This window comes from Athene cunicularia (assembly GCF_003259725.1).
Source record: "Athene cunicularia isolate RWA chromosome 2 unlocalized genomic scaffold, athCun1 chr2_part1, whole genome shotgun sequence".
Taxonomy (NCBI): Eukaryota; Metazoa; Chordata; class Aves; order Strigiformes; family Strigidae; genus Athene; species Athene cunicularia.
Window position 1 is genome coordinate 83,568,326 of NW_020799095.1, and position 12,047 is coordinate 83,580,372.

The window sequence follows — 12,047 nt, forward strand, 5'->3', positions numbered from 1 at the left end:
ACATATTTATATCAGCAGATGATATTTTTATGTAAGACTGATCACTCATTCTTCCCTATCTTCAGAAGTGAAGGATGAAACTGATGGGCAAGGCACATTCTTGCTCTCTTGAGCGAAGACTGCATGTGATCAATGAGATTTCCAATTAATTAAGCCCTTACATTAGTTGCCGGTCACTGCTACTGGTTTATATTAATGGCATTTGATAGTTGAGTACTACCTACCTCAAATTGAATAAGGACAGTCCCACTTTCCAGCCCTCCTCTTAGCTGCTCCATAGACTCCTCCAGTGTATCACCACCATATTTCGAACAGATAGGAAGAAGAGATTCTGGGAGATCGTGGGAATCAGCTTCGTCTTCTGATTTAAGCTCTACAAACTGTTTAACTACTGAAATATGTATCAAAAATTAAAATCCGTTACATAAAGCATTAATGTGTTTGCAACACATATTCAAATATATCAGCTTGCAAGAACAACAAAGTTTGCAGACAAGGCCTCAGGAAAGCAAATACCTTTATATCTTTATATATTACATTACTGTAGAAACTACTAAGAGTAAAATGTCCTTATGACATTTCAGAAAATGAAACTCTTAAGGTGCTTATCTATGAACACAAAGAAATTGACTTCCAAGCACAAAGAGTTTTTTGCTGCTACCTTGTCTTATCGAATAAACTGCTTAACAGGCTAATTAATCACAACATCCACTATGGTAAAAAACAAATGAGTTTTGCCTAAAAAAGTTTAGAGCATAATTCATGGAACATCTCTATAAGATTATATAAGAGGCCTATATAACTTTGGACCCCCAATAGCAAAACGAACACCAACATACTTACATTGTACTCCCTTGCCATTAGAGCAGCAACTGAAATATCTTTTGCAATTTCTTATACTAACACTGAAGTAATTAACTTAATATTAACTATAAAACAAATTATTAGATTTTTATGACATTCCTTGCTAACATGTTAAATAACATGACAAATATTAACTAATCTGTACAGCTGTTCTGTCTCCATGAAAGCTACTGTATTACCAAATGTGTCCAGCTGTGGTTATTCTTTGCAATGATCAGAATGGCTCATACCTGCCAAACTTCAGAAAATGGGGAGCTGTTCATACTCATGCCTACACAAACGACTGTCATGGAGCCACAGGTTATTTTTAGCTAAGAGCAGACTTCTCTTATCTGCAAGTATGAGGGGGACTAGAAAAGTTAAGGGAAGACTGAATTCTGCATAGAGCCACTGGAAAGACCTATAAAAACAGGAGCAGGACTGTTGAGTGAAAACAAGACCAAGAGCCCACCTGTCCTCCTAGAAACACAAAAAAATTTAAATAAAGTAAATGCTACAATAGCACATATCATTTAGGCGGTTTTATTCCCTCCTGTGTCCCAATGAAGCAGAATTCCTTCAGATTTTTAAGTCTTATTGTAATCAGAAACTCTGTGCAAAGCCCTTCCATAATTTTGTGTGTTAAGATCTTACCATAGCTCTTAAGGAAAGCAACTAATAAAATAGAAGTTTCACATCACCTGAAAGCTCTCGGGATCTGCATGATTTTAAATATGGAGAAAGCAAAACCAAGGTGGATGGGTTCCCCATATTTTTAAATATACAGGCTTAAGACTGTGCGTGTTTCAGAGATTGGCTCCTGCTTGCTAGCAGCAATTTAGCAAGTAGCCAGCAGAGGTCAAGCTCAGTATTGTTATAAAACCCCTATCGACTTATTTTGACTTGGTTTGTTGTATAATTGTGCTGGGGAACAGCCCATGGTATCAGAAACCTGCAGTTGGGGATTTGTGAAATTATGCTATATTTACAAAAAAACCCTTACCAAAATGTTTTGGCTAGGGACTTTGTTGTCATAGATTTTTTGACTTAAAAATAAGAAGAAATTTTAACTTGATAGATTATTTGTTGCAGTGGTAAGAACCTGTATAGTTAAAACTATGTGTACTACTAATTCAAATGCAGGGAGATCTAATTTTGAACACAGACCTATTCCCAGTGCACTGAGAACATATTTATGTAAACAGAAGAGGGTATACCACCAAGTGTAAGAGCAACAGTCTCAAAAACATTAAAAGTGAATAAAATTAGCCCAGTTACCTTTCCGCCTGACCAAAAGTGCAAGCTCTCTTGTGTGAGATTCTCTGCTGGCTTTTATGAACATGACCACCTGATCATGCGTGTGCTCTGAGATATCTCGGCCATTAATTAATACTATCTGATCACCTTCATTCAGTTTTGGAATGCATTTATCAGCCTGTTTCAAGACCAAAGAAACACATTAATGTCATTGCATCCAGTCATGTAAGCAGGAACACATCAGGATATTAAGTTCATCATGTGAGCAAAGTCTTCAGAGTTCTCCTGACAAGGTTTCATCTTCTGTATCAGAACTTCTATCAAAGGATTCAGATCTAAAGCTGTCTTTCTTGCTTCAAAGCCTCTCAATGAAGATGAGAAACAGTTCAAACAGCATATTGATAGCTATAAAAAAAATTCATATTTATCAAACAGCCATCATCACGTTGCTTGTAAAGATTTAAATTTCAGACTCTAAACCTCAACAACCACTGGTTATAGACATTTGCAAATTAATTTCTGGAAAAAGTATTTTGGGCATGTAAGATAATACACTTCCGGTTTTGTGCAGTGAATACTGAAAAGTCCAAACATGATTTTGATTAACATAATTTAAATAGTGTGACATTCCTCAGGCATGTACTTTTTAAAATGTAAAGAAATCCATACATATTTCATATTTTTGTTATTTATCAGATTGTTGTTTGGTGGAATCTAATGATATCTACAAATAGAGAACATTCTTCCTCACTTCAGTCACTGAAAGTTTTAACAAGAAGATGCAGATAAATCCTCAACCTGTGATGCTCAAATACCCTGCATTTGTGAAAAATTCTTTTGTTATCTGTGCTGCAGAGAACACTAAAATGAGGTTTTCCCCATCTCAAATAAAAACCATTATGTTTTGTCTTGGATACAGCAATTTAGATTAATTGCTGAACCCTAGGGTTTGTTTGGCTTTTTTCTGCCACACTTCATAGTATGCTTAGCTCTAAATCCAGCGCAAAGCAATTCAAGCTATGGCCAGAATATGATGATGATGCTACAAAGATGATTAATGGACTAGAGCATCTCTTGTATGAGAAAAGGCTAAGAGAGCTGGGAGTGTTTAGCCTGGAGAAGAGAAGGCTCAGGGGGGGACCTTGTCAACGTATATAAATACTTGGTAAGTTTCAGAGAAGATGGAGTCAGGCGCTCTTCAGTGGCACCCAGCAACAGGAGAACAGAAAATGGGCACAAACTGAAACACAGGAGGCTCGGTCTGAACATCAGGAAACAGTTTTTTACTGTAAGAGTGACTGAGCACTGGAGTAGGTTACCCAGAGACACTGTGGAGTCTCCCACCTTGGAGTATCCAAAAGCCATCTAGACATGGTCCTGGGCACCTGGCTCTGGGTGACCCTTGAGCAGAGGGGGTCAGACAAGATGACCTTCAGGTCCCTCCCAACCTTCTGTGATTCTGTAACATGAATGTGCAGGATTCTACAAACTCTGAGTGTCAAGTAGCATAACAATTTTATTTTCACTGCTATTCTAATTTTTATTTTGTCTAGGAAGTCCAGCCACATAAAAGACTGATAGACTTACACATACACTCCATTTGATTTGTTACAAGACACAGGCCTTTACTGTTATTCACTATCCATAGTTGGTCCCTGTATTTCCTTAATGTCAGCACAAGTTTCTTCAACTTTATGCATCCAGTGTTAGAAGCTCTATCAAAAAAACATCACCAACCTTCCAAATGTGAAAAACATGTTCAAATTAGACCTGATCCTGTTTATGCCTTGCACTGATGGCTCCTAAAGTAAGTTTATCAGTGATGTACTGTATTACCAAGTGAAAAATAGGAAAAGATGGAAAAGTGGTAACGAAATAATCAACAAGAAAAATGCAGAATAAAAAAAAGTAAGGATACGAACAAAAAAATAAGTTGGGAGCCACCTGTATCAGAAAATAAAGTAAAAGGAAAACTTAAGACATGCATGAGTGCCACAAAACAGATAAAGGAGGAGAGAAAAGATGTATGCAAGAGGAAAAACTCCCGAGCAGAAAAGCAGATTAAAAATTTAAAAGGGAATAGTTTCCCCTAACTTTTTCCAAAGAAATAATGAAGATTGACAATGATTAATAAAGACAAATGTAAACAGCAAAAGAATGGGAATTATGAACAGCTACGGTGTTCTTCAACAGTGATTTAACTAGGTATTCACAGCTCCTGTCCCTTGACATATTTTGTATAATTTACAAGGCAAGACTGAGGAATGCAACTATGAATGATTGACTGATTTAATCACTGTGAAATATTATTGTTTGAGACATAAATTATTCTCTCTGAAATATAATTATTTGAAAAGGTAAGTGATATAAAGACCATATCATGTCAGTCTAGGAGAGCAAAAAAGTCAACAAGAACATGGAGGGAATGGTTTCTCATCTCCTATATTTGTCCATAATTTAGATTTCTTGGCTGGTTGTTGGCTATTATTCTTTATTACAGAAGGAGATTAATATCTTTGCTCAAAAAAACTTTGTTAATCATGTGGCATGTTAATGCCTCTGCTCTTTTACTTGAATCATCTGACTATATAAAATATATCTTGAAGGAGAATTAATTCCTTCTATGTAAGCATAATTCATAGATTTTTCACATACTGAGCTTTTCTAGACAATTAATTATGTCAAAGGCTTTCTGTTCTATTGACATACCCAATGTTTCATTTTATGCTAATCATCTTGTTATTGCTCCAAGAAGTATGAAAACTATTTTTCAATGAGAAGCTCTATTAAATAAAACCATAATGACTTTTTTAGCACCTTAGGACATTAATACCATTTGTGGAAAAAAAAAAAAAGTATAGGTCTTTAATTTAAAAAAAAACAAAACAAAACCAAAATGAGATGTGATAAATGGTTGTTCTTTAGATATAAAGCTCTCCCACAACAATTTTGGCTACTTTGTCCTCCAATCTTCCCAGTATACTAGATTGCCACTGTATTAGAGGGAGATTTTTAAAAAAGAACTTTAGGACATGCAAGGGAAAATACTGCCTTATTTTGGTGAGTAAATTTCCTTTCCCTTCTCCACAAAAAAATACAGATTTTTGTTGAAAATTGGAAGAAAGGGATCTACAAGCCTTAGAAATAATCTTAACAAATAATATTACCAAACAACACCCCTGAGGACAATTTAGAGTAATGAGTGAATCTAGAGCAAGTTAAAATAGTGGCAAATACAATAAAGGAAAGGATCACTGAGCTAAAATAACATGAAAATGTATTCCACAGACTGCTTAACTTGAACTTTCAAATATCAGCTATTTTTTTTTCATAAAACAGACAAAAACAGGTGAAGTTTAGTTTATGGAAAACAATGTAATCAATGTTAATACTGCTATGCTCTAAAAATAAGTTATTTTTTCCTTCTTGCTGTAGCATGATTTCTGTAACACTGCTGTTGAGTATATTGTATTGGATAATTGTTTCCAATTTATTTCCTGACTCTTAGAACTTGCTTGCTTGGTGGCATTAGGCTAGAGAGCTTATTGGCCACTTGCATCTATGCCTACGCCACTAACTGGAGACACTTAAATGAAGTGTGTAAGTTAGGAGCCCAGTCCTTTTCCAATTCAAGAGAAAAAAAAACACAGATCAATACTTTCCAGAAGACAATCTGAATCTTTTAAGAGAAATCACTGCCTCTGGAGAAGCATCTTTCATTCTCTAATTGTGGAATAAGCCTGTTTGACCTACATTAACTTCAGTATCATGAATCACCCTTGAGAAGTCTGCTAGGTTGACTACGAAACATTTTAAGGACTGCTTTATTTTCACTTTGTGGATTTAAGTTATAGTTTCCTACTACTTTATTATTCAAATAATTACTGTAGTTCATAAAGGAGTGCTATGCACTAAGTCAAGCCACAAATCATAAATGTGACAGAAAAACAACTTCTCAATCTGTTTTAGCTTGATTTACATCATGACATTTAGATACCAGTCCTGTGACTGTTTACCAAATTTCAAAAGTGTCTAAGACGTAGAGTACACTGGATTTTTAGGATTAAGTCGGCAATATTCCTACCAAGTTTGCACTGAAATTATTTTATGAGAGTTGAGAAATACACTTTGGAAGAAGGTGAGTGAAAAAAATTTGAGATAACATATGTCCTTACAAATTTATGTCCTAATTATTTAGAAAAAAGTTATCCAGGGGTTAAATTACTATTATTATTTCACAATTCAACAGAAGAATTGGATGTCTGTACTGATTCAGAGGGATGTTCCACCTAGTGCATAAATATTTCCATAAGCAAAAATCCATGGCAGAATAAGAACAGAGCAAGCATTTTGCACCCCCTCTCTCCTGCAAAGCACTCTCCTATTCTATAAATGGTTTTAGCCCTAAGGATTTCCTCAGCCTACTATGGTTTGTCTATTCAGTAACTGTCAGCAGGTTTTTTTCCCATGTGTCCTCTCCTGATCACCTACAAAATTCTTATAACCACAGCATCTTCTGCCAAGAAGTTTCACAGGTCTATCTTATACACGAAGAACTACTTCACTAAGCATGAAGAACCTGACTTTCACTAACTTAATTTGGTATCCCATAGTTCTTCTGCTGGAATTCCCTGCTCACAGTGCTCCTCATCTTATAGATCCCTACTACATATCCCTGAAACTAGTTCTTTTTTCTAGGCTGCAGGGGCCAGACTACTCACTTTAATGAACACTGTTCCATATCTTCAGTCATCGCTTTTGCCCCTCATCAAACATTTCCCAGTTCAAGATGCACTTTTTGAGATGACAGAGGGAAACAAACATGTTTTCTACTGGTATCTTGTTTGTCTAACACTTGCAGATCTTTCCATCTGTGGTTTAAGAAGCCACTGGTCAAATCACTTTCTAAAGAGAACAGCTCAGCTACTATCTCGTACTGGTTATGGGTGTTCAAATTTCTGTGTGTTCAGACCTCTGAGTGGTGGAGAGAGTAATAAAGGAAGGGATTAAAAGTATTAAGAATTTACTTACAGGTGATCCTGGAGTTATTCTTGACACCACTAATGGCATTTTTTGATCTACACCACCCTAGAGAGACACCAAATTAATAACAGCATATTATTAAGTGTAAATAGCATTTTAAAAAAGAAGTAATCACTTATTTTTGGTTTTCTATAAACTTCACACTCTGTCATTGCAACCAGAGTTGGTGAAATTGAATTTCCGTCAGTAAATGGGGGGAGGGTATGATCTAACCTTTAAATCTACCAATTTTCAGTACACTAGATTCAGTGTCTTTGCTTGGTCATATATTTTAACAGGCAATAAACAGACTGAATACAGCATTTATTTTAACCCTACTCTTTAAGCAAGCCTAATTCAACATATGAACTTGCAAGGTGGACGGTGTTCTTAGATGTTGTAAAGAAACTCTAAGAGATCAGGTATAATGAAAGTTCCAGACAACTGTAATCTCTTATTCTCTTCAATCTTCTATCACTGCCCCACCAAGGTGAAAATATCAAACTCTGCCCTGATTTTGACATCATGGCTACTTTACTCTATCTGCTTAAATAGAATTTCAGTAAGGGGATGCCAAAAATTTAAAATAGTCAATTATCAATAGGAATTTCTGTTTTCTTAACAAATTAATTTTCACCTTTCCAATATGATTTTTTAACGGATATAGTCAATTGGCTAGCAGAAACTATTTCACTTGTTTTATAATACAGAGGTCCAATTTTCCAAAAATTGATGTCTTAAATTAGGCTCCCAAATTCATATCTAAGCAGCCAAATAGGCAGTCTGCTTTGGAAATGTGCCATGCCCATAGTATATGAAACTAAAATCCACAGAACTAGTGGAAGCTTATTTCTGTAAATGTTACTTTAGCATTTAAGGATTTGGCTGCCACTTCTAAAAACTCTGGGTCCATAAGCAATTCCTGTAGGACATACTGCTGTCTCCAAAGCATTACATTAAAAGTAAAAAAATAATCATGAAGTCAACGCATATCTCTATCAAGCATTTAAAAGTAATTTAAAAATTGCTGGTTTACCTTTAGATTAAATCCAAACTTCCCGTCTTCATCTGGTATGATACGCACCAGAAGTAAATCTCCCTCAATTAAGTCATTCTGTAATATATATATATATATATATATATATGTAAAAGACAAACCAAAACTTTTCTAACTTTTAAAAGAAAACAGCAGCAAATTAGAGAATACTGCATCCTAATTCAGATGTGTTGAATAATTATGTAAATCCACCTTTAAAATAGGAAGCAGCTAAGGTTACAGAATAGATTCATGATTGTGAGCTTTTAAATCGTAAAAATAGCAACATACATAACAGCAAATACATTCTCTACTTGCTCAGTCCTAACACTGTTACTATTATCTTACCTCTCTCAATTGATAGCACCTAATAAAATTTTCAAGATGTTGTCTTTACTAAAGCTGACTTAAAAGGAAAAAATGTTAGGTGCAACATATTTGAATCAATTCTACTCATAGGATTATTAAGGGACTACTTTTCCCCCAGTTTTTCTCCTGTAAATGGGTGTATTGGTATCTTCTGCAAGAGATGCACAAGCCAGAAGGATTAGAAGTTGGCAGCAGCTACTGGACAGGAAGGTTAGGAGGCGGCTCAGCACCACTCTGGAACAGGCTGGAGAAAGGGGAGGAATGATCCACTACCATAATGCTAGCAGGGGAGCAGCTGCTTTCTAGTCAGCACAGAATTCATTGGATAATTTTTAGCCATCCTGAAGAAGAGACGCCCGGTATAAAGCAGAGTTGTGCCTGCTATCAAGAAATAATAGCAACTTGAATTATCTGATCCTTCCCCTTAGAGGAAATAATATTTAATCATGTAAGAATTCCTATTCCACTATAAAGTTTCCCTGCAGATGCTTCTGGAAACCTGGACACTATGGAAATCAATGCAGTTGGCAGGCTTGTCTAACATACCATGTACACAACCTTGGATAAATTTGAGTAGACAACAAGATTTATTCTTATTACTGCACAAAATATATGTTCATCCTGAACTATAACCAGGTTTTGTGCATTCTAATCTATAGCTCAAAGCTACATTCTGTACTAGTTTTGAATTTAAAAGCATGCAATTGAACATACTGAACATACCTTATCACAGTAGTACTGACTGGAATCTTCTGTTGAGCTACTTTTTGTAACATTGTCGTATGTTTCTAAGAAGTGTTTATCCACCCCTTCTAAAGGGTAAGAGCCAGAAATGTTACCAACTCCATTGGGAGACTGAGTCAAGGCTTTAGGTGAGATACGGGTCAGAGAACTCCGAGTCGGACTGTTTCCCAGTACATTCCTTCATTTAAAAAGTATAAATAAATATTAAAAAGGTATGTTTATCCAGATACTTAAATAATAAAGCATACAAATATACTGCTTATTAAAAGAGTGAGCCAACTTTATACTTAGATTTAACACTACTTGAGGTGCAGGGTAACAGGACTGGAGTATGATCTAAGCCTATCATTTGGTCAGCGGACATCCAGAATAATGGACAAAACAAAAACAGAGTAGCAAAAGCATTTTTAGCAAAACATTTGGATGTTAGCTATGAAAGGCACTGTTGCAATGGTACAGGAAATCACAGTAACATGAAAAGAGCTGAACCCCAGGGAAAAGGCACATCAGTTGCCAATCCTACCCATGAAAACCTTTTGCTATGATTCCACTCTCATTATTGCAAAGAACTTTGTTTTCATTCCTTCCTCTTGTGAGTGCCATCTTAACCTTATCCCTCTGGGAGAAGGTGGTTTGCAGAAAAGCCATGCTAAATTGTCAGAGAAACAGGAAATGAAGCGACAATGAAAAGCGTCATTACAGTCAATATAGTCTGTCACTGAAGTAGTAGAACCATGTAGAAGGACCCAGAATTAAACTGGGGTGCAAACCTGGCTTAGTGATTCAAGAACCCTAAAACTCAAGGATAACGAAAGTCAGTAATTAAATACCTCAAATCTTAGAATTAGCCAAGTTGCCTGGTGGTGCTCCAGGACTTTCCAAACATTCATTTAGCTATATGTGCTCTTATGAAAAGAATGAAATGCAGACCACTAATTAAACTAAAACCCTTCTTTAATTGGACCAAACTCACAGGTACCATGCAAACTAACTGCTTTGTCTTTATAAATAATACACAATACTCTGAAAATCTCTGTCCTGAGGAAAGCTCAGGTATAATTCAGGTGCAGTTTCCTATACAGTGCTGTGTATGGCAGAAACTGAGTCCTAGCTACTTGTATTATTCCACTGTAGACAGACTTCACTTACACGATGATCTGTCATGCTCAGTGGCAGTACATTTTGCAAGAACACTGCACTGCAGTGAAGCATATCTGATCCTTGGAAGTACACATGCTGTTAGTTATTACAGTTTATCCCTAAAAGCAGGCTTTTAACAGGCAGCGCTTGCATCGCAGCAAACTTTAGCAATGCAAACACTTGAAGTTTTCCACAAGACGAGGAGCAACAAATGTAAATGTTCTGAAAGGTGCCATCAAACAGATGTATTGTTGCTATAATATTTCTGATGTTCAGTTGTAGTATGTGTACTTGGCAATGGGGATGAAGTGCTTTATGCAACCTTTGCAGAATTTTCAGTTATAGTGTTTGGAAGATATTATTCACTTATCACTCTCAATAATTTCATAATACTTTCAAGTAGTGAACTATAATGGTGCTTAAAGGAATTATACTGTCAAAACTGTGGTTTTATCTGATAGTTTCTAGGACTTTTCATAATTTCTGTGAGGTTACTGTTAAGAAAGGAGGAACACTGTGTATGTAAATACACCCTAGTAAGTTTTTCAGAACAGTCATTTAAAAAAAAAAAAAAATCACTTACAAATTGAGATTACAGATCATAATGATTTGTCAGTGTAGAAAAAAAATTAACAATACCAGAAAAATATAACAGATAAGTTCAGAGAATGCCTCCTTCCACTATATAGAGAGTTATCACAAACTTATCAGTGGCTTTTTGCATCATTAAACGTTTACTACAGTTTTTAACCAACTTTTATGTTAACAGTGATTAGGAGCGTATTAGCACTTAAGACTTTCCACGTTGTGATCCAAAATCTTAGGGTTTTTTCCCCCACAAATCTTTACAATCTTCATTGCTTTATATATTTATTTGTGTCTTGTAATCATACAAGACCACTACACTTTGAAAAAAAACAGTTCAACTTTTGTATTTTATTACATAACTTAAAGCTAGAGATTCCGTAGTAGAAAGTTTAAGAAAAACTCACTTTGGTGATTCTTGTTCGGATGACCTGTTAAAAAAAAAGAATCCAAACAAACCAGTAAATGAATTTATATTAAATTTTCAGGAAAACAAGAACTAAACTCTAAATTAAAAAAAAATAAAGCCTGCGTAAAAGCTGAAAGGTGTGCTTACAGTAACCTAAAGAATACTTAATCCTATGCTGAAAGTTTGAATGAGACAATTACAGAATATACGAAACAGTCCACAAAAATCCCAAGGCAGCTCTAACTGCTCACTTCCAGTTTTGGCACAAGCCCAACTACAGACAACACACATTTGCTACCGCAACTTAAACTATGTAGAAGTTTACAGAGGCAATTATTTAGCAAGACACACTACATCATTTAAGAAAGTTTTAGATGTGGATCACAATGACTGCAGACTTCACTGACTGCATTTTGTAACATGTCAAACATGTCAAAATCTTTATGTATTGGTAACAAGAAACTAGCATAGGTGGCTTCAGAAGCATGAAGTTTCTAACATTTATTCTCATAATGTCGAATAAAACACATGTTGACAGAGAACTTTAAGACAAAGCATAACAAAAGCAGAAGCGGTTACACAGATGAGGATAATCTAGCACAGAAAATAAAACAAAATTTGCTGTACAGAGCATTTCTCAAG

The 12,047-nt window shown here is 35.5% G+C and overlaps 1 protein-coding gene across 2 annotated transcripts in view; it reads right to left on the reverse strand.

The window, feature by feature from the left end:
* The window catches only part of PTPN3 (protein tyrosine phosphatase, non-receptor type 3), a 173,523-nt gene that overhangs the window by 25,742 nt on the left and 135,734 nt on the right, over positions 1-12,047 (reverse strand). For both annotated transcript variants that reach the window (XM_026843059.1, XM_026843060.1), the window contains exons 15-20: positions 11,404-11,427; positions 9,251-9,449; positions 8,159-8,236; positions 7,132-7,188; positions 2,122-2,278; positions 225-391 (exon numbers count right to left, since the gene is read on the reverse strand). In XM_026843059.1, the coding sequence (XP_026698860.1) occupies positions 225-391; positions 2,122-2,278; positions 7,132-7,188; positions 8,159-8,236; positions 9,251-9,449; positions 11,404-11,427 (682 nt within the window). The remainder of the gene's footprint in view (positions 1-224; positions 392-2,121; positions 2,279-7,131; positions 7,189-8,158; positions 8,237-9,250; positions 9,450-11,403; positions 11,428-12,047) is intronic.